Source organism: Heterodontus francisci, chromosome 2 (assembly GCF_036365525.1).
Source record: "Heterodontus francisci isolate sHetFra1 chromosome 2, sHetFra1.hap1, whole genome shotgun sequence".
NCBI classification, from domain to species: domain Eukaryota; kingdom Metazoa; phylum Chordata; class Chondrichthyes; order Heterodontiformes; family Heterodontidae; genus Heterodontus; species Heterodontus francisci.
The window spans coordinates 67,363,353-67,390,185 of record NC_090372.1 but is presented as its reverse complement, the minus strand read 5'-3'; the positions used below and the strand labels follow the sequence as shown (position 1 = coordinate 67,390,185).

At 42.9% G+C, this 26,833-nt stretch overlaps 1 protein-coding gene across 2 annotated transcripts in view; it reads right to left on the bottom strand.

The window, feature by feature from the left end:
* ube2ql1 (ubiquitin conjugating enzyme E2 QL1) overlaps positions 1 to 25,018 on the bottom strand; it is a 45,387-nt gene extending 20,369 nt beyond the window's left edge. For both annotated transcript variants that reach the window (XR_010976866.1, XM_068050612.1), the window contains exon 1: positions 23,742 to 25,018. Coding sequence is in view for 1 of the 2 variants with exons in the window: in XM_068050612.1 (XP_067906713.1) it covers positions 23,742 to 24,461 (720 nt within the window). In the remaining variant the exon portion in view is untranslated. The remainder of the gene's footprint in view (positions 1 to 23,741) is intronic.
* Positions 25,019 to 26,833: the final 1,815 nt, after the last annotated feature.

Below are 26,833 nucleotides of genomic sequence, written 5' to 3'. Positions count from 1 at the left end.
CAATTCCCACTCTGTTTATAATGCTTAGTTAACTTTGCAATCTATGCTTACGCTCTGCGCCTTAACACACCGTAACACTCTTCCTCAAACAGCACACTCTCATACCCTCTGTCCTTGCAAACTATTGCCCTATCACTAACTTTTCATTGCTCTCCAAAGTCCTCGATTGCGTTGTTGCCTCCCAAATCTGTACCTATCTTTCGAAGGTTGGTAACGTGTCCGTACACGGACACCAGTGTCTGTGGTATAAAACTTTGAGATCCGTGACTGGTAATTTCAGAGATGAGAAAGTTCCCATCGGCTTCGTCTTACCAACCAGTCCGGCTTTAACAAAAAAATTGCTGGTGTCAGTTTCACAGCTGACAGGTGCTTACAGCACTTCTGTACCTCGGACAATTTCGTGGTTTTCAACGAGCTTTAAAAAAAAATCAGGACCTGTGGGAAAACCACGCACTTGTCTGAGGTTCAGAAGCGCTGTCTCTGCTCTAAGTACCTGTCAGCTGTGAAACTGATGGCTGCGATTTGTTTTTAAAAACTGACCAAGCACAAAGCTGCTCAGCTGAGAGTTCCCGCTCTCTGCAAGTGCCACACAGGGAGCTTTAGTTCCTGTTGGCTTTCCAGCAAACATATGGAGGCAATTCTGAGAGAATCTGCTGTTAGCATGGTGATGATTGTAGGTCATAAAATTAAGACCACAATGCTGTGACTGTGCTCTTCGTTCGTAAAACTCTGTGCTGAGAGCACAGCCTTGCAAAATTACCTTTTAAGAGAAAACATTTTCCAATAAAAATATCCATTTCTTTTCATAAAAATGCTAACAAAATAAGTACTGTAAAATTGGAAATTAAAATCGCAGCTAAAAAGCCCTTGAGGCTTCAGAAACTCCATGGTTTATTCGAGCTTTGCTTAGATCCATTTCAGCGAATTTGAAAAGTTAGAGCTTTTCTCACTGCTGCTAAGGACTTGGTGGAGGTCTGCAAGTTGTTCTTTCATGTTTGTTGTTGGGATTTGGTGACACAGGCAAGACTGCACTTATTTCCCATTCCTAGTTGTCCTGAAGAGTTGGTGATGTGGTTTCTTTTTGAAGCAATGCATTCCTTGTGCTGATGATGCTCCCATGATGGTATCAGGTATTGAATTCCAAGATTTTTGTCTAACAGAAGAAAGGCACTGTATGTCCAAGTCAAGATGTTATGTGATTTGGAGGAGAACTTGCAGGTGATGATGGGCTGATGATGTTGCTGCTCTTGGCCTTCTCAGAGGTAAATATTGCAAACCTTGGAAGTGTTGATGGAATAAACTTGCTGAGTTGCTGCAATGCATCCAGTTGATAGTCTGCATAATGTACTGGTGGTACTGGGGATTAACAGAGTTCAGTGGTAGGTTACTGAATAAGTGAACAGCTCCGTGCTGGATGTTGTTCAGTTTCTTGAATGTTGTAACACAAAGTTGTTGAATGATGCATCCAGGTGAGTGATGGGTATTACATCACACTCCTGAATTCAGCCTTGTAGATGTTAGACAGGCTTTCAAGAAGCAGAAGATGAGCCAATTTGTAGCAGAGTGCCTTGAGTCTGCCCTTCTCTTGTAGTAATGGTGTTGATATGGCTGATCTAGTTAAGCTTCTGGTCAATGGTTATAATTGGTTAATTGATGATAGGTTATTTCTGCTGGTCAACAATCGGTAAATGAGATGCTGTTCCTCGAGCTTGAGTTGATGTTCACTGGAACACTGCAGCAAGCCCAGGATAAAGATGTGCTCACATCTCATTTACCGATTAGGCACACTACAGACTGCTGGACTGAACATTGAGTTCCATCATTTCAGAGCATGACGGGCCCCCCAGTTTACTTTTATTTTTAGTTATTTTTTCTTTTTTTCTTTTTTACATTTTTTTTACAATTTTTCTTTTGTTTAGTTCATTTCATCTTAGTTTGTTCAGTTTGCTTACCCATTGTTTTTTTTTCATGTTTGTACTTGCTGCTGTTCAATCTTCAGTCTGTTAACACCCTATCTGTACTAATGCTTTGTCTTTCAACACACCATTAACATATTGTTTGCCTTTGCTCCATGACCTTTTGGTCAGCTATGTGGCCTTATCCAATCTACACCTTCTCCTTTGTTATCTCTTGCCCCACCCCCGCCTCACTTGCTTATAACCTTTGACATTTCTAATATTTGCTAGCTCGGAAGAAGGGTCACTGACCCGAAACGTTAACTCTGCTTCTCTTTCCACAGATGCTGACAGACCTGCTGAGTGGTTCCAGCATTTCTTGTTTTTATGTCACAATGTTTAATGTTGACTTTCAGTTCTGTACTCACCCTTGGCAAGTATACACATTTGAGTATTCCTATTAAGCAACTCTTTACTCAAACACGAGAGGAATTGATTTGCTGTGATTTTCTGAATGTCTTTTGAATATCTGCTCATTGGCCCTTAAACAGCATATTATTCTGCATATTTTATTTATCTCTAAGATGAAAGAATGCAATAAATGGAGCAGGAGTTTCTTTGCTCGATAGCCAACAATTCAAGATACATTTCTTCAGAATCTAAAGGCTTTCATCCTTTTTACGCAACTCAATAGGGTAAAGTTTTCTGTCCTCCTTCTCCTAGGTGACAACTAGGCACAGCACATCCTAAGTGCTCCTAGTAGGGTCCAGCACCTAGAAGTCAGACAGAAATGTCAGCAGCTGCTACTTACAACAGCAGGATGGATACTGGTGTTGGGGGTCTTCTGGCTGCCATCCAAGAACAACATTAAGAAGGTCTTCAACACAAAACTTGATCCCTGGAAGAAAAACAGGCACTGACTTTGGGCCCTGCTGTGTTTGTTGCTGGCTAGTCTTGTGGCTAGGAGCAGGGCCTAAGACCTAGTTCTTCTCAATGCTTCTTAAACTGGATGAGCAGAATGAGGAAGCAGAGCCCCTTCTGGCTTCATTGCCATGGTAGCTCTGAGATTGTGTCGACTCGGGGATATTCCCGGCCAACATAAAGGGTGGGGTGGGGGGAGGGGGGTAGTGGGGAGACCTGCTGCCATGGATTTCTGCCTACTTTCCTGAGTCTCTGACTCTTCTTGTTGCTGATCTTTGACACTACAGCATAAGTATTTCTGTGTAGGATGTTAGCAAGTTTCATCTGTGCTCCTCACTGACAGAAAATGCGCATGTTTAAATCTGAAGTCTTCTCAACACGATAAGGATCCCCTTGTCCTCACCTTCCACCCCACCAGTCTCCACATTTAACGGATCATCCACCACCATTTCTTTCACCTCTAGCTTGTTGCCACCATCGAACATATCTTCTCCCCTCCCCTTTCAGCATTCTAAAGGGACCATTCCCTCCGCAGCATCCTAATCCATTCTTCCATCACCCCAACACCTGCTCCCCTTTGCACAACACCTTCCCATGCAAGCACAGGAGATGCAACATCTACCTTTTCAACACCTCCCTTCCCACAGTCCAGGGCCCCAAACTCCTTCCAGGTAAAACAGCGATTTACTTGTACGTTCTTCAATTTCGCCTAACTGTATTCACTGCTCACAATCTGGTCTCCTCCACCTTGGAGAGACGAAATGCAGATTGGGTGACAGCTTTGTTGAGCACCTTCACTCAGTCCTGAGCTTCCGGTCACTTTCCATTTTAATTCTCCGCCCCACTCCCACTCTGACCTCTCCGTCCTCAGCCTCCTACACCGTTCTAATAAACCTCGAAGAATAATGCTCTTCATCTTTTGATTATGCATTTTACAACCTTCCAGACTCGACATCAAATTCAACAATTTTAGAGCATACCCAATGCTCCCATTTTTTCAGATAACAGATGATGGTAATGATTCTGCTGTTGTCATTTACAACTCCTGTAGACCCATCTTTTGATTCTATACTTGGCCAATTAGCATCCCCTTTTGGGTTGCACCATCATCCCTTTTGTGATTTAAATCACTCTTCTGCCTTCCACTCTATCACAGATCTTCCCTTTTGTTCTTTACTCCCCTCCCACCTTTTTCCTACCTCTGGGCTTGCTTAAAACTTGTAAAATTTTCTAGTTCTGAAGGAAGCTCATCAACCTGAAATGTTATCTCTGTTTCTCACTGCACTGGTGCTGCCTGGTCTGCTGAGTATTTCCAGTATTTTCTGTTACTGTTTATATTTCTTTTCAACATCCTTTGTATCCAACTTTGGAGAATTCTGAATATTTTTCACCATAATTTCTACGTGTTTGTAATCTGCCTGTACAGTCATTGATCTACCATAAGTAACAAGATGGACTCTCTCAAGTCCAAATTCTACTCGTAGTAGCCCTTTTTGAGCTGGCATACTGAGTCCCAATGTTTGTAAGTGCTCTACATGTCATAGAATCATACAGCACTGAAGCAGGCCATTCAGTCCATCATGCCTCTGCCGGCCCTTTGAAAGAGCTATCCAATTAGTTCCACAACCCTGCTCTTTCTTTATAGCCCTGAAATGTTTTCCTTTTCAAGTATTTATTGAATTTCCTTTTGAAAGTTACTATCAAATATGTTTCCACCATTCTTTCAGGCAGTGCATTCCACATCATAACAACTCACTGTGTAAAAAAATGTTCTTCACATATCCTCTGGTTTTTTTGCTTAAATCTGTGTCCTCTGGTTGCCAACTCTTCTGCCAGTAAAAACGGTTTCTTTCTATGTACTCTATCAAAACGCCACAATTTTGAACATTTAAATCTCCCTTAACCACCTCTACTCTAAGAACAATCCTAGCTTCTCTAGTCTCCCCCAACCCTAGTACCATTCTAGTAAATCTCCTGTGCACCCTTGCCAAAGTCTTGACATCCTTCCTGAAGTGTAGTGCTTACAATTGGATACAATCCCCCAGCTGAGGCCTAACCTGTGATTTCACAACGTTCTTGCTTTTGTATGTGCAACTGATCATCCCATTAATGAGTGCTGTTCCAAGAATGGTTTCTGATACATCTGTTTGTAGTTCCTACAGATCGAAATATTTCAGTTGCTTGACTTGGGCATGGGGCTTAGTCATGGACGTTTAACCAACATCATTCTGCAACATTAAATATAATTTTCTCAGTGACTCCTCTAGACGTATCTTTTGTATCTTTATTTGTCCCATTACCACTCCCTTTGGCCCTGCATCACCAATTTTTTTTTTGTCATTTAATCTCTCCTGTCTTCCACCCAATCACAGATCTTCCCTTTAGGTTTTCTTCCACCCTCCCCCCTTTCACTTGCTTAAAAACTGTTACATTTCTAACTTTTCCCAGTTCTGATGAAAGGTCATCAACCCGAAATGTTAACTGTTTCTCTCTCCACAGATGCCTGACTCGCTAAGTATTTCCAGCATATTCTGCTGTTAAGTTTTAAGTCTGTTTTACTGAGAAGTACCAATTATCTAACATTATGATCCTATGTCTGATCAAAGATTCATACAGTAAGTAGTTGCTCAAATTTACAGTTTAATTAGATACTTTTTCACTATCTCTTTGACCTTTTGGTTACAGTTTTAAAAAAGTAAGTGGCGTTCAATTGTTGCTTTTTAGGTTTATAGAGCTCAAATTCTGGGTCTTCAATACCTTGATTTCTGACTGCTCTAAAGGGTCTATCTGTCTCTTCCTTCAGTCTGCTTATGCTGGTTAACCTTTGGTATTTTCAGTATGCTGACTGCAAAACGGCATTAAAAAAGTTCGACAAAATTTCTATACTTAAATGAGTTCAAACTGACTATTTTCCAGAGGTTTTTGCATCTGAGAATAACAGGGGTCTCAATTTTTGAGCAGTACAGAATAAAATCCTGTATAGCCTCAGTATAGGAACATAGGAACAGGGGTAGGCGATATAGCTCCTTAAGCCTATTCTGCCATTCAAATAGATCATGGCTGATCTGTGACCTAACTCCATATGTCTTTGTCCCATATATCTTAATACCTTTGGTTAACAAAAATCTATCAATCCCAACTTTAAAATTAACAACTGACCCAGCATCAATTGCCAGCATCAGAGGTGTGGGGGGAGGGGCCATAGAATCACGACGGGGGTGGGGGGGTGGGGGGGGAAACGGAGGGCCCATCACTCCCCGTTGCCAAGTAATTTTGCTGATGGCTTTCCCACCTAGAGGCCAATTGAGCCACTTAAGGGATCTTCCCACCACCGCTGGGATCTAACCAGCAGTGGGGCCGCCAACAAGTGGGCGGGCACCTTCTAAAATGAGGCACACTCCCTCTGGCCTTGGTGGGGGTCCTTCCTTCGTGCGCAGTCTATGGCCCACGAAGGATCCCCGCCAGCAAAATCGACAACTCCATAGCCTTCCTCCCCCTGGAAATGGTGCCCACCCTCTCACCAGGGCCTTCCAGACTGACCCGGGGACCCTGCCTCACTTACATGAGGTCTGGGGTTCCAGCCTGGGCCTGGGTCCAAGGCCTATGTAGTACCGGCAGTGGCCACCACTGATACTGCTGAGCTGCCGGCTACGTGATTGGCCGGCAGCTCTTAGAGCTCTTTAAAGAGACGTGGATCCCGGCACAGGACACTTTTCGGCCTGGCACCGGCAACTCCACCTCCTCCACAAAATCCAGCCCTTAGCATGTAAAAGTGTTTTCTAATTTCACTCCTGAAAGGTCTGGCTCTAATATTTACACTATGCCCCCTAGCCCTAGACTCCTCAAACAGAGGAAATAGTTTCTCTCTATTTACCCTATATGTTCTCCTTAATATCCTGAAAATATTAATCAAATCATCCCTCAGTATTCTGAATTCCAGGGAATATAAGCCCGGTTTGTGTAATTACTCCTTGTAATTTAACCATTGGTATCCACGTAACATTCTGGTAAATCTACACTGCAATCCCTCTAAGGCCAATATATCCTTCCTAAGATGTGGTGCTCTGACCTGCTCACAGTGCTCCAGGTGTGATCTAACCAGGGCTTTTTTTATAACTGAAGTCTGACTTCTACCCACTTGTATTCTAGTCCCTTAGATATAAAGGCCAGCATTCCGTTAGCCTTTTTGGTTATTTTCTGTATCTGTTCATGACATTTTAATGATCTATATACCTGGACTTCCAAGTCTCTTTGGACCACCACTGTTTCTAGTTTTTCACCATTTAGCGAGTAGCCTGTTCTATCCTTTTTAGGTTCAAAGTTGATGACCTCACATTTGCCTACATTGGAATCCATTTGCCACAGTTTTGTCCATTCATTTAATCTACCAATATCTCTTTGAAATTTTATTCCTCCAACTACACTGCTACAATGCCACCTATCTTTGTGTCATCAGCAAATTTGGACATGTGACTCTATTCCAACATTTAAGTCATTAATAAATACGGTGAGTGGTTGAGGCCCCATCACAGATCCTTGCAGCACACCATCCTGCCCACTATCCCTACTCTCTGTCTCCTGCCACCCCACCGCCTTGTGGGCGTCTCGGGAGAGACGAAGGCTAAGGGAGTAAACCCAAACAGAAAATCCGGAGCGGAGCCCCTAAGGCGGTCATGTGTCACCTTTGGTATGTTTCCGGCAGTTCCTGCAGCCAAACTGGAGCCAAACGTCGTGCTCTGCACTCCTTCGGACCCCACTAGGAAGGCTGAGAGGGGGGTTTTGACGCTTGGGCAAATCTTAACCTCCATACATTCCGCCTAGGCATGCGCCATGGAGAGGTCACTCCATAGTCGCCTCACAGCGACTAAACCAACACAGAAGGCAGCAGTTACGGGTTTTAAGTCCAACTCAATTGGCGTAGAGATTGGGCGCCACAGGTTGCCTATGTCTGTGGGAGAGGTTGTCGCATCTCATTGGACAGCTACTGCCTGCCTCAAACCGGGCAGCCCCGCTCAGAAAGGCTCTGTCCTGCCACAGTCCACCTGCTTCAATGGGTGCTTGGAGCTTAGAGTCATTGCCTGACAAGTGGACTGTAAAACCGTACCAAACAGCATGACAAAAAAAGGAAAGGTACCAGCCCTTCATTTTGCAAGCTGGAACGTCAGAACTATGTGCCCTGGCCTGTCGGAAGACCATACACAAATTGACGACTCTCAGAAACTGCCATCATTAACAACGAGCTCAGTAGACTCAATGTAGACATTACAGCACTTCAGGAGACACGCCTCCCTGCGAGCGGATCTCTAACAGAGCAAGACTACACCTTCTACTGGCAGGGTAGGGATCCTGAAGAACCAAGAAAGCATGGAGTGGGCTTTGCCATCAGAAACTCTTTGCTCAGCATGATAGAGCCACCTACAAATGGCTCGGAATGCATACTGTCCATCCGACTGCTTACCGCCTCTGGTCCAGTACACCTATTCAGCATCTACGCTCCAACACTCTGCTCCCCACCTGAAGCTAAAGACCAGTTCTACAAGGAACTCCATAATATCATTAGTAGCATTCCTAATATCGAACATTTGTTCCTGCTGGGGGACTTTAACGCCAGGGTTGGGGCTGACCATGATTCATGGCCCTCCTGCCTCGGGCACTATGGCATTCGAAGGATGATTGAGAATGGATAGAGACTGCTGGAGTTGTGTACCTACCACAACCTCTGCATCACCAACTCGTTCTTTCAAACTGAACCCTGTCACCAAGTTTCATGGAAACACCCAACATCACGTCGTTGGCATCAGCTTGACCTCATTGTCACAGGGCGAGCCTCCGTAAACAGTGTTCAAATCACACGCAGCATCCACGGGGTGGACTGCGACACCGACCGCTCCCTGGTATACAGCAAAGTTAGAATCAAACCAAAGAAGTTACGCCACTCCAAGCAGAATGACTGCCCGTGCATTAACACTACCAGAATTTCTTATCCACAGATGTCACAAAAGTTTCTCAATTCGCTTGAAAAAGCCCTTCAAAATACTCCTGCAGGGGATGCAGAGACCAAGTGGGCCCACATCATAGATGCCATCTATGACTCAGCAATGACCACCTTTGGCAAACATGAGAAGCAGAATGCAGACTGGTTTCAGTCTCACTTTGAAGAGATGGAACCAGTCATAGGTGCCAAGCGCATTGCACTGCTGAACTACAAGAAAGCCCGCAGCAAGTTAACATCCTCAGCACTTAAAGTTGCCAGAAGCACCGCGCAAAGAACAGCTAGGCGCTGAGCAAATGACTACTGGCAACACCTATGCAGTTGTATTCAGTTGGCCTCTGACACTGGAAACATCAGAGGAATGTATGACAGCATTAAGAGAGCTTTTGGGCCAACCATCAAGAAAATCGCCCCCCTCAAGTCTAAATCAGGGGAAACGATCACTGACCCAAGCAAGCAAATGGACCGCTGGGTGCAGCACTACCTAGAACTGTACTCCAGGGGAAATGATGTCACTGATACCGCCCTCAGTGCAGCGCAGTCTCCGCCAGTCATGGACGGGCTGGATCAACAGCCAACAAAATCGGAGCTCAGTTATGCCATCGATTATTGAGCCAGTGGAAAAGCTCCTGGAAAGGACAGCATTACCCCTGAAATAATCAAGTGTGCCAAGCCTGCTATACTCTCAGCACTCCATGAACTGCTTTGCCTGTGCTGGGATGAGGGAGCAGTACCACAGGACATGCGCGGTGCCGATATCATCACCCTCTATAGAACAAGGGTGACCACGGTGACTGCAACAACTACCATGGAATCTCCCTGCTCAGCATAGTGGGGAAAGCCTTCGCTCAAGTCATTTTAAACAGACTCCAGAAGCTGGCTGAGCGTGTCTACCCTGAGGCACAGTGTGGCTTTCGAGCAGAGAGATCCACTATTGATATGCTGTTCTCCCTTCGCCAGCTACAGGAGAAATGCCGTGAACAACAGATGCCCCTTTACGTTGCCTTCATAGATCTCACCAAAGCCTTTGACCTCGTCAGCAGACGTGGTCTGTTCAGACTACTAGCAAAGATCGGATGTCCACCAAAGCTACTAAGTATCATCACCTCATTCCATGACAATATGAAAGGCACAATTCAGCATAACGGTGCATCATCAGACTCCTTTCCTATCCTGAGTGGTGTGAAACAGGGCTGTGTTCTCGCAGCCACACTGTTTGGGATCCTCTTCTCACTGCTGCTCTCTCATGTGTTTAAGTCTTCAGAAGAAGGAATTTTCCTCCACACAAGATCAGATGGCAGGTTGTTCAACCTTGCCCATCTTAGAGCGAAGACCAAAGTACGGAAAGTCCTCATCAGGGAACTCCTCTTTGCTGATGATGCCGCATTAGCATTCCACACAGAAGAGTGTCTGCAGAGACTCATAAACAGGATTGCGGCTGCCTGCAATGAATTTGGCCTAACCATCAGCCTCAAGAAAACAAACATCATGGGACAGGACGTCAGAAATGCTCCATCCAGCAATATTGGCAACCACACTCTGGAAATGGTTCAAGAGATCACCTACCTGGACTTAACTATCACCAGTAACCTGTCTCTCGATGCAGAAATCAACAAGTGCATGGGAAAGGTGTCTGCTGCTATGTCCAGACTGGTCAAGAGGGTGTGGGAAAATGGCGCACTGACACAGAACACAAACGTCAGAGTGTTTCAAGCCTGTATCCTCAGTACCTTGCTCTACGGCAGCGAGGCCTGGACAACGTATGTCAGCCAAGAGCGACGTCTCAATGCATTCAGTCTTTGCTGTCTCCGGAGAATCCTTGGCATCAGGTGGCAGGCCCGTATCTCCAACGCAGAAGTCCTCGAGGCAGCCAACATCCGAAGCATGTATGCCCTACTGAGCCAGTGGCACTTGAGATGGCTTGGCCATATGAGCCGCACGGAAGATGGCAGGATCCCGAAGGACGTATTGTACAGCGAGCTTGTCACTGGTATCAGACCCACCGGCCGTCCATGTCTTCGCTTTAAAGACGTTTACAAATGCGACATGAAGTCTGCAACATTGACCACAAGTCGTGGGAGTCAGTTGCCAGTGATTGCCAGAGCTGGCAGACAGCTATAAATGCGGGGCTGAAGAGAGGCGAGTTGAAGAGCCTCAGCAGCTGGCAGGAAAAGAGACAGCCCCGACAACCAACTTTATCTGCAGCGCCTGTGGAAGAGTCTGTCACTCTAGAATTGGTCTTTATAGCCACTCCAGGCGCTGCTCCACAAACCACTGACCACCTCGAGGCGCTTACCCATTGTCTCCCGAGACAAGGAGGCCAAAAGGTTAAATAAAAAAGGTGTCTCCAACCACTCAGCCAATTTTCTAACCAGGTCAATAATTTGCCTTCAATTCCATGAATTTCAACTTTAGATAACAGTCTCTTTTGAGGGACTTTATCCAATGCCTTCTGGAAGTCCATATAAATAGCATCCATAGGCATTCCCCTGTCCACCTCTTCAAAAAATTCAATCAGGTTCGTTAAGCATGACCTACCCTTTACAAATCTGTGATGACTCTCTCTGATCAGTTGAAAATTTTCAAAGTGCTGAGTCACCCTTTCTTTGCCTGGATAGGCAATGGCAAACATTTAAAGAGCGCATGGATGAACTGCAACAATTGTTTATCCCTGTCTGGCGCAAAAGTAAAATGGGAAAGGTAGCCAAACCATGGCTTACAAGGGAAATTAGAGATAGCTTTAGATCCAAGGTTGAGGCATATAAATTTGCCAGGAAAAACAACAGACCTGAGGATTGGGAGCAGTTTAGAATTCAGCAAAGGAGGACCAAGGGATTGATTAAGAAGGGGAAAATAGAGTACGAGAGCAAGCTTGCTGGGAACATAAAAACTGACTGTAAAAGTTTCCATAGGTATGTGAAGAGAAAAAGATTGGTGAAGACAAATGTAGGTCCCTTACAGTCAGCAACAGGGGAATTTATTATGGGGAATGAAGAAATGGCTGACCAACTAAATGCATACTTTGGTTCTGTCTTCACAAAGGAGGGCACAAATATACCAGAAATGTTGGGGAACACAGGGCTTAGTGGGAGAGAGGAACTTAAAGAAATCAGTATTAGTAGAGAAATGGTGTTGGGGAAATTGATGGGATTGAAGGCCAATATATCCCCAGGGCCTGATGGCCTGCATCCCAGAGTACTCAAGGAAGTGGCCCTAGAAATAGTGGATGCATTGGTGGTCATCTTCCAAGATTCTATTGACTCTGGAACAGTTCCTACAGATTGGAGGGTAGCTAATGTAACCCTACTATTTAAAAAGGGAGGTAGAGAGAAAGCAGGGAATTATAGACCAGTCAGCTTGATGTCGGTAGCGGGGAAAATTCTAGAGTCCATTATCAAAGATTTTATAGCAGAGCATTTAGAGAACAATGGTAGAATTGGGCAGAGTCAGCATGGATTTATGAAAGGGAAATCATGCTTGACAAATCTACTAGAATTCTTCAAGGATGTAAGTAGTAGAGTTGATGAGGGGGAGCCAGTGGATGTGGTCTTTTTGGACTTTCAGAAGGCTTTCGATAAAGTCCCACATAAGAGATTCGCATGCAAAATTAAAGCGCATGGGATTGGGGGTAGTGTATTGCGATGGATAGAAAACTGGTTGGCAGACAGAAAACAAAGAGTAGGGATCAATGGGTCCTTTTCCGAATGGCAGGCAGTGACTAGTGGAGTACTGCAGGGATCGGTGCTAGGACCCCCATATATTAATATACATTAATGATTTAGATGAGGGAACTAAATGTAATATCTCCGAATTTGCAGATGACACAAAACTGGGTGGGACTGTGAGTTGTGAGGAGGATGCAGAGAGGCTTCAGAGTGATTTGGACAAGTTGAGTGAGTGGGCTAATGCATGGCAGATGCAGTACAATGTGGATAGAGGTTATCCACCTTGGTAGCAAAAACAGGAAGGCAGATTATTATCTGACCGGCTATAAACTGAGAGAGGGGAATATGTAGCGAGACCTGGGTGTTCTCATACACCAGTCGCTGAAGGTAAGCATGCAGGTGCAATATGCGGTACAAAAGGAATGGTTTGAATCGAAAGAACTTTGGAAGATTACAAGTGGGGGAACTGCAATGTTCTCACCAATTCCTTTAAAACCCTGGGATGGAAATCATCTGGTCCTGGGGATTTGTCACTCTTTATTATTATTATTTTCCTCATTAGTGTTATTTTGCTTACGTTAATATTAGCTTCCTTGGGATGTCTGGCATACTGACTTCTTCCTCTACCATAACTACTGGTGCAAAGTAATTATTTAGCATGTCCGCCGTTTTCTTATTTTCATTTTGTTACTTTTTTGTCGTTTCTTGTTTTTTCAGACCTTATGCAGGTACACTACACTTCCGACACTTTGGCCTGGATTTTAGCCTGGAGGTGAGTTCTGTGCAAAGGAGGGGGTAGTGCTGTTGTGAGGTCATGAAACCCCGAAGATCAGCTATCCCAAATATCCTTCAGAATTTAATTGCAGGGCTCCTTTAATTTTTTTCTTCCGTGGAGTTTCCATCCATAGGCTGCCAGATTAACAGACTGGAAGCCTTTCGGGTGGGAACCTGCTTCACAAGGCCTAAGCCTACGAGAACAGGTAGGTGCATTGGGGGAATGGGAGAGATTTTGGGAAGGGGGGAATCCCAATCGTGGGGTGGGCAGGAGTCCAATGGTGGTCAGGGGAAGGGGGGTTCCGATCTTGAGGTAATCTGGTAGTGGTCTGCAGGAGACCCAATTGTGGAGAGTGGGTTGGTGGGGTGGAGGGGGGTGGTGGAGAAGTTTCTGAGGGAGATCTGAGGGGCCTGGATTGTGGTTGGGTGGGGGGAGAAAGAGAAGAACCGATGGTAGTCTGGGGAGGGGAGCCCATTTGCAGTTTTGGCTGAGTACCGATAGTGATTTGGCAGGTCGGGTCCCAATGTGGGTGGGATGAGATCCAATTGTGGATGGGCAGATGTGGGGTGTATTGGTGGTGGTGCTGGTTGTCTGGGGTGGGGGGGGGGAGGTGGGAGAGGTGGGGGGTGCCCTGATAGTGTGGCGTTGGGGGTGGTGTCCAACGATGGATGGGCAGACAGATTGCAGGGGTGGTGGTGGGTTGGAAGGGGTGAATTTACTGGGTAGTTTGCTGGGCTACAAACAGTCCTGTAGAGAAACATTTATCTCATGGGTCAGCCATTCTCACCTTCTTTCAGCTACTGGGTTTCCTGAAGTCTGGGAAACCCAGCTGCCTGTGGTTACAAATAGAATATCTTAACATGAAAGCAGGCAGCCTCATTATAATATTTAAATGACCAACCTGCTTCTGCTTCCCACAATCAGATTGGTCACTTGCCCCTCGTCCCGCCTTCGCTAAAACCGGAAGTGGGCAGGTTTGAAGTGGGTTCTGTTCCTGTTTGAGATTTTTACACTTTAACCTCTGACATGACCCCCAACCCATTCTTTTTTGGGAGTTAAAATTCAGCCTTACATTTCACACCTCTGATTATTTTGATTGTGAGCCAGAAATGTCAGGCTGTATATTCAACAGGAAAGCATTTTGCTTAGATGCTCAAGAATTAGATAACAGCAGAGATCTCGGAAGGTTGTGGTGCTGGAAGAGATCACAGAGATAGGGAGGGACGAGGCCATGGAGGGACTTGAAAACAAGGATGAAAATTTTAAATTTGAGGCATTGAGTGTCCGGGAGCCAAAGTAGGTCAGTGAGTATAAGGGTAATGGGTGAACAGGACTTGGCGCAAGTGAGAACACAGGCAGAAGATTGTTGGATGACCTCAAGATTACAGAAGGTAGCGGGAGATCGAACAGGAGTACATTGAAATAGTCAAGTCTAGAGGTAACAAAGGCATGGATGAGGGTTTCAGCAGTGGCTAGGCTGCGATGGGGGGTGGGGGGCGGGGGGAGTCTGGCAATGTTACGGAGGTGGAAATAGATGATCTTAGTGATGGTTTGGATATGTGATTGGAAGCTTAACTCAGGATCTCGGGGTCAAATATGACACCAAAGTTGCTAACAGTCTGGTTCAGCTTGAGACAGTTGCCAAGAAGAAGAATGGAGTCAGTAGCTAGGGAACGGAGTTCAAAAGGCTGGTATTGTGCACAAGGTAGAAATGGACTCAAAGAACAGGGCCTAAGTTCATTTACTCTACAGCTGGGGAATTTCTGAAACTTAAAATTTAAAGTTCGGAAAGTGAAAATGCTCCCAGCTGACTTCCTAACATTAAAAATGTACTTAGCATTTAGCAGCTCTGTTGTTGTTGGATGAGAGGGACACAAGAGTAACTTGGATTTGTGGGCTGCACATTGCACTTGGTCTGATTCTGGTATCTGTAATATAATTTTCTCCAAAGTACCAATGAATACAGATATATACTCACTTTTGCACTGTGGCATCACAGAACTGAAGTTAGGTATCCAAACTAATTTCACATAAAAATCCCACAGCTAGCAGAGAGTTGATAGGCTCTTTAGTCTAAGTTGGAATTAAACTCAGCAATAAATGATGGCCTTGCCAGCGGCACTCACGTCACAAGAACAAATCGACAAAAAGATAAAGGATAGTCTTCTAACCCACTGCACCACCCAGTACCTGCATAATATAATGCCTTTGCAATTGTTTATGCAATTTGATCTCTGTCTATAAGCCTTAATTGCAAAAACAGTGTATGGGGGAGAGGTAGGAGAGAGTACTTGGATGTTACCCTGTATTTTCATGCTATTATAGAACTAGTCACAATTTCAAATGTTAGTTGCTTTTGTTTCCATTTTCATCAAATGAAATCATTCTAACTGTTCATGTAAGTCAAATATGGTGCAATATGTTTTGTATGTGGAGATCAAAATCATCATCTTTAAAAATCTCCCGTTGTACATATTTAATATTTGATATGCCTAACACATGAAGATCATTAACCAACAGCAGATGGACTAAGAAACTGAACAGGCTTAATCATTGTCATGTGACTTGACCAAACATTTTAGTGGGCCTCTAATTTGCATCAGTAGGAAGTCTAGCTCAATACTGATAACACTCATTAATACTTCACTATTTTAAATAGGTGATGCTATGTGGTCTCTATTCCTTCCCTCCCCTTCAAGAAAAAGAAAGTGGCATTATGCAATGTCCTTGCTGTGCCATTGTGGAGGAGGTAAGAACAAGTGAATCATTACAAATGCAGTGCAATCAAGAATCAACAATAGTAATTTTGAATTGCCAGTACAGTGACAGAGATAATGTTACTTTAGAGATCCAGATCAGTGGTATATATTTTATATATATATATACACATAGACTGGGTAAACCTAATCAGCACTGATGCTGTGCAGGATGAATTCCTGGAGTACATATGAGATGGGTTTCTGCAGCAGTCTGTTGAAGAACCAACTGGGGATCGGGCTATTTTAGGTTTAGTATTATGTAAAGAGAAAGGGCTAATTAATAAGCTTGCTGTAAAGGAGCCTTTAGCAAATAATGACTATAATATGATAATGTAAAATTCTAAGTTCGAAAGTGATATAGTTTGTTCTGAAACTAAGGTCCTAAATCTGAACAAAGGAAACTATGAAGGTATGAGGGGAAAGTTGGCTATGGTGGATTGGGAAAATACACTGAAAGATTTGACAGTAGACAGGCAATGGCTAGTATTTAAGTATTACATGGTCTACAACAAATATACATTCCTCCAAGACACAAAAGCTCAACAGGAAAGATGAACTAACTGTGGCTAACAAAAGAAGTTAAAGATTGCATTCAACTAAAGGAAGTGGCTTATAAGGTTACCAGAAAAAGTGATAAGTCTGAGGATTGGGAGCAATTTAAAATCCAGCAAAGGATGACCGAAAGACTAATTATTAAAGGGAAAATGAATGAAAGCTAGCGAGAAACATAAAGGTGGACTGTAAAAGCTTCTTTATGTATGTGAAAAGGAAAAGATTAGCAAGGACAAATTTGGGTCCATTACAAATGGAGACAGGAGAACTTATAATTGAGAATAGGGAAATGACAGAGAAATTGAACAATTACTTTGTGTCGGTCTTCACGGAGGAAGATACAGAAAATCTCCCAGAAATACTAGGGAACCAAGGGACTTGTGAAAATGAGGAACTGAAAGAAATTAGTATTAATAAAGAGGTAGTACTGGAAAAATTAACTGGATTGAAGGTTGATAAATCCCCTGGACCAGATGAGCCACATCCCAGAGTGTTGAAGGAGGTTGCTATAGAGATAGTGGATGCATTGTGGTTATCTTTCAAAATTTGATAGATTCTGGAAAGGTTCCTGCAGACTGGAAAATAGCAAATGTAAACCCACTATTTAAGAAAGGAGGGAGAGACAAAACAGGGAACTACAGACCTGCTAGTTTGATGTCAGTAGTAAGGAAAATGTTGAATCTATTTTAAAGGATGTGATAACTGGACACTTAGAAAATAATGATATTATTAGGCAGAGGATTTATGAAAGGGAAATCATGTTTGACAAACCTGTTGGAGTTTTTTGAGGATGTTACTTGTAGCATAAAGGAGAACCAATGGATCCGTGTATTTGGATTTTCAGAAGGCTTCTGTTAAGGTCCCACACAGGAGGTTAGTAAACAAAATTACAGCACATGGGATTGGGGGTAATATACTGCTATGAATTGAGAATTGGTTAACGGACAGAAAAGAGAGAGTTGGAATAAACAGGTCATTTTCAGGGTGACAGGCTGTTACTAGTTGGGTACTGCAAGGATCAGTACTGGGGCCACAGCTGTTCACAATTTATAAAAATGATTTGGACGTGGAGACCAAATGTAATATTTAAAAATTTGCTGATGACACAAAACTAGGTGGGAATATAAGTTGTAAGGAAGATGCAAGGAGGCTTCACAAGGGGACTTGGACAGACTAAGTGAATGGGCAACATAGCAGATCGAATATAATGTGAATAAGTATTAAGTTATCCATTTTTGTTGAGAAAAATAAAAAGACAGAGTATTTCTTCAATGGTGAGAGGTTGAAAGTGTTGATGTCCAAAGGGATCTGGGTGTCCTTGTTCATGAGTCACTAAAAGCTAGCATGTAGATACAGCAACCAATAGGAAGGCAAATGGTATGTTGGCCTTCATCGCAAGGGGATTTGAGAACAGGAGTAAAAATGTCTTGCTGTAATTGTATAGAGCCTTGGTGAGGCTGCACCTGGAGTATTGCGTACAGTTTTGGTCTCCTTATCTAAGGAAGGATATACTTGCCATAGAAGGAGTGCAAAGGAGGTTTACCAAGCTAATCCCTGGGATGGCGGGATTGTCTTATGAGGAGAGATTGCAGAAACTGGGCCTGTATTCTCTAGAGTTTCAAAGAATGAAAGGTGATTTCATTGAAACTTACAAAATTCTTACACGGCATGACAGAGTGGATGTAGATAGGATGTTTCCCCTGAATGGCGAGTCTAGAACCAGGGCATATAGTCTCAGAATAAAGGGTAGGCCTAAGACTGAGATGAGGAGAAATTTCTTCACTCAGAGGGTGGTGAATCTTTGGAATTCTCTACCCCAGAGGGCTGTGGAAGCTCAATCATTGAGCATGTTCAAGACCGAAGTCGATAGATTTCTGGATCCCATGACATCTAGGGATATGGGGATGGCGTGGGAAAGTGGTGTTGAAGTAACTGATCAGCCATGATCAAACTGAATGGCAGAATAGGCTTGACTGCTGAATGGCCTACTCCTCCTCCTGTATTCTTATTACCTTTATGTATGAATTCTCCACTCTGATGGGGTTCCAAATTAACTTGATAATGGTGCCAGGGAGTGTAGAGAGCGCAAAGATAATTCAAAAGAAGTCTCATGATGAGATCAATCAAAATCAATCCTACCACCAATGCTAATATTTATTTAGTTGAAATTGAAAAATAGACTATTTGCACTCAGGTAGTATTACTGTTCATGGTAGCACTAAAATCAATGATAATATTTAGATTAGAACTTTCCCCTACATGTACTAGTCTCCTACTATGTTATACTTCATTGTAAATCTATTTTGAGTAGAAGTCTAAATTATTTTATGGATGAGTTTGCCAAATATTTCTTCCTGCTCCAGTGCAAAACAGAGTCCCATCATAGCATACCATTTTATCCAGCTACCTCACTCAGAACCATTGAGAATTACTCTCAATCAGATGGAGGCAAGCTTGAATCACCTGGGATTCAAACATATAATCATCCGGATAGGAGGCATACCAGCATTCCTTTGACTTTGATTCAGTACCTTCCGGTTGAGAAGTAGGTTCCTTACTTGCCTGTGCTAAGTGGTTGCCCAGATGTATTATTTACTATTTTTTATTTAATTAACTACCATATGATCTAATAAAACCCTTACAATAATTTTTCCTGCACTTAATCAATTTACCATGATTGATTTTAAGTGTTCTATTGTAAGCTTCTCCATTAAAAATTGGTGTACGTTAGATATTGCATATTCAACTCACACAAGCTCATTCTACCTCACAGACAACTTATTGTGGTAGCAAATTGCTTCATCAAGGTAATAGGTATTTAAAAGAGCAGTTTCACCATTAGGACCCCTTTTAAAAAAGAATTTTAACATTTTTCTATCTGTCTATTTTGTCTTGATTTTACATTTTTCCTGTTGAGATATTTGAGGGAACTGACTAGGAGAGGTTTCTGATCCTGACAATACAAGGGAGCCAAATTAACAATTGTAGACACAACCATTAACCAGATGTGCTTCAATGGTTTCTGTAATTTAGCTGTAGGTATGTTTACTCAGCTCTTCACAAATAGGCCAAAGCTATTTCCCTTGTATATCAGTACTTGTTGCGTAAGCATAAAATTCCAAAAATATTTCCTATCCATAAAAAGAAATGAAAGGATGCTAAACGTCATTGTGATTTTTACAAGTATTGATGGCAAGACCTCCAAGGAGTTCTAAGGAAAAAAAGAACAAATGGAGCATACTTGTAATATCTTGTGCTTTTATTGTAGGTAAATTTGGCATCTGTTTTGTGCACAGTATGATAATCACAAGAATAGCCAAAACTATTTTCAGTGGTTTTGGTTGCAGTTAGTATACTGAGAAGGATACTGGGAGAACTTCCTGCTCTTCTTCAAAAATTACTACCAAAAATGGCAGTTGGAGCCTTAGCTGAATATTTCAACTGAAGGGCAGCACAGCAACAATGCAACAGTCCTCAAGTGAGATAGTGATCAGGAGTAGAAACTTCAGGTGCTTTACCCATTGGACTTTGCATTAAAAATGGGACTTGACAGGAAAGCAAAACAATGTATACAATAGCAACAGACTGAAAACAAAAAACAGTCATGGAAAAAGGTAAAATTTCAAAAAAACGAAATTAAAAAGTATCTAAACCTCAAACTGATAAAATAACAAAAAGCTTTTGATAAGTTATCACATAGTAGACTCATGACTAAGGTTAGAAAATGCAGACTTTGGACGAGTAGAACGGATAGCAAGTTGGCTACAAAACAGAAAACAGAGAGCAGGAGTTAAAGGTTGGCTAATGGTGGAAAGTGGTGTTCCACAAGGATTGGTGCTGGGATCACTGTTGTTCACCATTTACATAAATGATATGGACTCTGGAATCAAAAGCACAATTTCAAAATTTGCAGATGACACCAAATTGGGATTTGTAGTTAATACAGAGGACTACAATAAAATAGACTTGCAGAATGGGGCTTTAATTAACAAATGAACTTTCATATAGATAAGAGTGATGTAGTACATTTTAGTAGAAAGAATAAGGAGGCCACATACTACATCTGGGTGTACAGATACATGAATCACTAAAGGTAATGATACAGGTTAATAAAGCCATAAGAATGGCAAACAAAGCATTAGGGTTTATTTCTAGTGGGATAAAGATGAAAAGCAGAGAAGTTATGTTAAACATGCATAGAAGCTTCGTCGGGCCACACTTGGGAGTACTGATAACTGCTGTCCAAAAGATGGGACTGGTTGTAGGTAGTGATTCTGCTATTGCGATTTACACTTTCTCGACACCTGTCTTCCTTTTTCCTCAAACGAGGATTCCTCCCCCACTGTGGTTGACAGGGCCCTCAACCGTGTCTGGCCCATTTCCCGCACCTCTACCCTCACCCCTTCCCCTCCCTCCCAGAACTGTGATGGGGTTCCCCTTGTCCTCACTTTCCACCCCACCAGCCTCCACATCCAAAGGATCATCCTCTGCCATTTCCGCCACATCCAGCATGATGCAACCACCAAAAGCATCTTCGCCTCCCCTCCCCTGTCAGCATTCCGAAGGGCTCATTCCCTCCGCAACACCCTGGTCCCCTCCTCCATTACCCTCAACACCTCATCCCCTTCCCACGGCACCTTCCCATGCAATCGCAGGAGGTGTAATGCCTGCCCATTTACCTCCTCTCTTCTCACTATCCAAGGCCCCAAACACTCCTTTCAGGTGAAGCAGTGATTTACTTGTACTTTTTTCAATTTAGTATACTGTATTCGCTGCTCACCTTCTGGTCAGTCATTCTCAGTGACCTTGTCCTTTCAACACCTTGTCTTTGGTTAACTCTTGCCCCAGCCCCACTTTATTTGCTTAAATCCTATTACATTTCTAGCCATTGCCAGTTCTGATGAAGGGTCACTGACCTGAAATGTTAACTCTGCTTCTTTCTCCACAGATGCTGCCAGACCTGCTGAGTATTTCCAGCATTTCTTGTTGTTATTTCAGATTTCCAGCATCTGCAGTATTTTGCTTTTATTTTAATAAATAGAGGGAAGTTGGATCAAGTTGCAACAAATTTACTTGCAACAAATTCCACCATGTCCTTCTCTGATCATTGAGCTTTCAGCTGAGGATTGGACCTCACTTCTGCTGGTGAGGTCATAGGTCTGACAAAGATTCCTGGCTCTTTCGGGAAAAGAAAACTGAATAATTCAAAGACAGTAATTCTCCTATCCTTTTGAAAAACTGGACAATTGGAAAATAGAAACTCTATTATTCTTGATCCAAATATCCTATTCCTATTCCTTTAGTGGTTATATGGCAGCACAACAATTTCATTTATCAGTCTCTGTCACCGCCAAATAAAAATCAAAAGTTTTGCAATATGTAAGAAAATCAAATGCAACAGGAGCATCTAACCAACAATTTCTCTATGATCTGTGAATCTGCAGAAAAAAAAATCATGCTAATTGCTCCCACTCCCATGCACATTAGCTGTAGTCTAGATGAGACTTGCAGTTTATCAGCCTTACTGTTTTTAATAAAACAGAATTATGAAGCCTAGAGCTGCAAAGCAAGCATCTCACTGTTGTACTGACAAAGTGATACTTGTTTTTATAGTCAAACAGCAGCTAATGAATTTTCTAGAATTGTATCTGCACATCAAATTGCCTGAAACTTCACTTGCTAGCTTGTTAATTTGTATAACCAACACCTGGGTGAGGGAGCTACTGTCTCAAAAACCTTGAGATGGTGTATAAACTTACACTAATAAATGCTGACTTAGCATGGTAAATGGCGATAACTACTATACTTTTGCTAATTTAATGAGGTTGAATAATTGGCATCAATCATTCGCATCAAACTAACCAAATTTGGCACTTGCCACATTCTATTATTAAGCTAATAAAAGTAATATGCCATTTGATTACTTTGTACCTTTTGACAGAAGCAGTCAAATTTTACAACTGATCATTTGGGTTTCTTCTGAAATTTGCAGTTATAAATATCCCAGTGCTGTATTCCATAATATTGCTGCCTTCAGTATGAAAAACAAAACGCCATTGGCTAAATCCTACTGGTTCCAATTTGAGTTACTATCAATAGTTACTACTCCTACTTTTGCTTCATGATGAACTAGTGAGTTATCCTACAGTATATTTAATTAAATCCTTGGCTATGTTTAAATATTCATTAAATCACAGGAATAGGATATGAAACATTTTTCATATATGATTTCAATTATACATTTGGAATGTAATTTATGCTGTTTGGGATGATATAATGTAAAACGACATTAAATGTTTTTCCATTGCAATGTTGGTGTTATTTACTTAGATAGCTATTACTGAAAGTTGTGTATTTTTCACTAGTACAACAGCTCACACCCAAAAGATGTATTAAAAAATTACTTCAGAGAGGCGAATGCTGGGCCAAGGAAGAAGTTGTTAGAAGGGATAAACAAAAACTTGGTTGAATATGGATTCTGAGGTGGTTTTTAAAGGAGCAGAGTGAAGTAGATAGTAAGTGGAGTTTAGGGAGAAAAATCCAATGAGAAGTACTGAGTTGCACATCTCTCAGATTGTACTGGATTAAGCTTTTTAATCAACATAAGGCAAAAACACAAGTAGCATATAGCAGCTAATAAGTTAATTATCTAGGTAACTATATAATTGTTGGTGCATTGCTATGTATTGAAGCATTTATACAGGAAACCTTTGCATTTACTTCTCAATGATGGTCAAAATATGAAATGACATTGATTTCTATATCAAGCAAGCATCTTTCAACAGCATATTTCCATTGTGACAGAATTGGGGAGATAATAAAATTCAGTCCAATGAATGTTTATTATACAAAAATTAAGGCATCATGAAACAGTACTTGGTTGCTTCCTTTTAAAATGATCAATATCTTTACATGACTGATCAAAAAATATTGTGCACGTGGGTATCTGGCAAAATCATAACTGGCAAGAGGTCAATGCTGACGTCTGAAAGTCTGAAGGTTGATAAAAAGCAAACCACTGAGTATTTACAAATAATGTTTTAATGGTAAAATACATGTGCGTAATAATGGGGCAAATTAAAAGTATAGAAGATGGTTAGTTTCTTTACATATGTCTGTTATAACAATATACATTATTACTTGCGGTGGGGAGGTAGCTGTTGGTGATATGTTAGCCCTTACCTGTCCTTTGACCAGACTGGCTGCGAACTGCCTCATGACTGCCTCCACAGTGTAGGCACTGGACCAACCCCGCGGGGTCAGCAGCTCCATGCAGATCGCCCCTCCGTCCAGCACGTAGCCATTCTCCAGCCGGGGGCTGAGCACCCTCATGAAGGGAGGCGAGAAGGGGAAGTTATCCGGGAAATTGAGGTTGAGGAGGATGCACTCGGTGCTGGTCTCCTTCAGGTCCTGCCATAGCGCCGAGTCCTTGTCCACCTGCAGCAGCTTGACGTTCCACTCAAAGAGGTTGTCCTCCACCAGCTCTACGCTGATGAAGTGATCGGTCAGTTTGCGGATATCCTGTAGCTCCTTCATAAGCCTGCGGCTGCGGACCTGGGCGCAGTGCTGCTTGTTGGGGGGTTGCCCGGGGATGGAGCTGGTGCTGCTGCTGCTGGCCGGGGGCACCTTGCTGCCAGCCTGCTGCTTGTCCTTGTTGCTGTCCTTGGTGGAGGGGGGTTGCTCGCACCTCTTGTGGTTGTGTTGCTGTTGGTGGTTGTTGTGGTAATGGTGGTGGTGATCAGACTGGAGCAGGATACTCTCGTTGCTCGAAGAGTTGCACTGCTTGCTGGCGTTTTTCTGGCTGCCGCTCTTGGTCGCCTTGCGGGAGCCTTGGTGTTTTGCACCGTCGGTGTCTCGATCGTGGAGGCGAATTAGACCTATTTTTCGAAGCAAGGTAGCCATCTCTTGGCAAGTTGAATTACAATATCGACAAGTTTTTTTCCTCCAAAAAAATTAAAAATCCTTAAAAATAATTTTGGAGGAAAAGGGTAAAAGTGGTCGGCGTGAAGGGAAAAAACGCTGTTTGGCGCAGCTCATAAACATCAGAACGAAGTCATTTTTTAAAAATCCCATAAAGAGAATAAGGAATTGACTGGAATATTACTCAGCTTTGCAATTTTCAAAAAAACCTGAAGTATCAATTCGCCGTTAGCAGAGTGACCGCTCCTTTTGCAGCTTACAACCTTCGAAGAAGCTGCTGCACGATGGCCAAAAGAGAAATCCTTTCTTTTTGTGGCTCCCCGAACCTCTGCTGTGTGTTCTCTCCAGATCTTGCAAAATGAAAATCTCCAAAAATTATTTTAAAAAAAAAATCAACCTGCGAAGCTCTGGCCCAGCACTGTGTCGACAAGACTGAAGGGAGCTGAGGTTGGGCGCGGATCAGCTCGCCGGCGGGCTGTGCACGCTTGTCATTGCGGTGAAACGCTTGCTCTCACTGCCCTAGCGCAGCGATGGAAAGCTGCCCGTGCACTGGCGGTCCGGAGCTGACGTCCAATACGGAGCTTTAATAAATTAGACACCGATTGCACGTCAGTCTCCTTGCTGCCTGTTACGTCAACCTCGCACTAACATATATCACCAGCACGAATCACAAAAGAAAAACAGCCCCTGCTTCAATTTAAATTCAAAGAGCATCTGACTGTTCAGCGTTAGCTCGATTTTCTATGAACTATTTAAAGGGTCTAATCCTGCCCCTTTGTGTCTTTTCTAGCAATTTGCATTATTTTTAAATTATTAGTAACACAAAGGAAATACAGGACTTCGGGTGGTACTGCGGTGGCTGTTGGAAGGAGGTGCGGGGGGAATCAACTAGAGCATATTCAGTAACATCACTACGTCCATCAGCCTCTGAACAGAGATTCTACAGTTCAACGCTGCGTTCATACATTTAAACGTACACTGCCTTCCATTTTAATTTTGCAATAAAAAGGGTATTGCAAACCTTTCCTCCATTTGTTTACAGGTGCAGAATATGACGCAAATACTGCCAAAAATGTTCATGGCATCATTTTGCATTATGTCAATTGTAATGAAAACACATTCTGTCTCCTTTGTTCGTCTTGCCCAATTAAAAAGGTTCAATGAATAATTTTCTCCTAAAAAAATCCCACTAAAATGTCCACAAGACCTGAAAAAAGCCTTCAACCTGTAAACTGTCACGTCATCACTACAGAGTAATCAATAATAAAACAACAACTTGTATTTGTATAGCACCTATAACATAGTAAAATATCCCAAAGCACTTCACAGGATTAAGTATTGGACAAAATTTGACACTGAACCCCATAAGGAGCTATTAGAACAGATGGCCAAATGTTTGGACAAAGAGGTAGTTTTTCAGGAGCGTTTTGAAGGAGGAGAGATAGGTAGGCAGAGAGATTTATGGAGGGAATTCCAGAGGGGCTTAGACAGCTGAAGGCATGGTCACCAATTGTGGAGCAATTAAAACTGGGGTGGCTCAGAAGGCCAGAATTGGAAGAGCACAGATTTCGGATGGTTGTAGGGCTGGAGGAGGCACCAAAGATGGAGAGAGGCAAGGGCATGGAGGGATTTGAAAACAAAGATGAGAATTTTAAAGTTGAGTTTGTGGCGGGGACTGAAGACAATGGCTTCGGTCTTGGCAATATTTAGTTGGAAGAAATTTCTGCTGTCCAGCACTGGATGTCCGACAAGCGGTCTGACAATTTAGAGACAGTGGAGGTGTTGAGAGAAGTGGTGGTGAGATAGAGTTGGGCGTTGTCAATGTAACATGTGGAACCTTACATTGTGTTTTAGATGAGGGGCAGCATGTAGATGAGACATGGGAGGGGACCAAGGATAGGATCCTTGGGGAACTGCAGAGGTAACAGCGCGGGAGTGGGAAGGAAAGCCATTGCAGATGATTCTCTGTCTACGAGATTAGAATGGAACCAGGCTAAGGCAGTCCCACCCAGCTGGGTAACGGAGTAGTGGGGCTGGAGAGTAATGGTATGATCAACAGTGTTGAAGGCTGCAGGCAGGTTGAGAAAGATGAGGAGTGATAGTTTATCACAGACACATCCACATAGGATATTATTTGTGACTTTGATAAGGGCTGTTTCAGTACTGTGGCTTTAGTTGGAGGGATTCATACCTAGAGCTGCAGGAATAATGGGCATGGATTTGTGAGACAAAACACATGCAAGGACTTTGGAGAGGAAAATAAAAACTAGAAAATGCTGAATACCATCAGCAGGTCTGGCAGTATCTGCACAGATAGAAGCAAAGTTAACGTTTCAGGTCAATGACCGTTCATC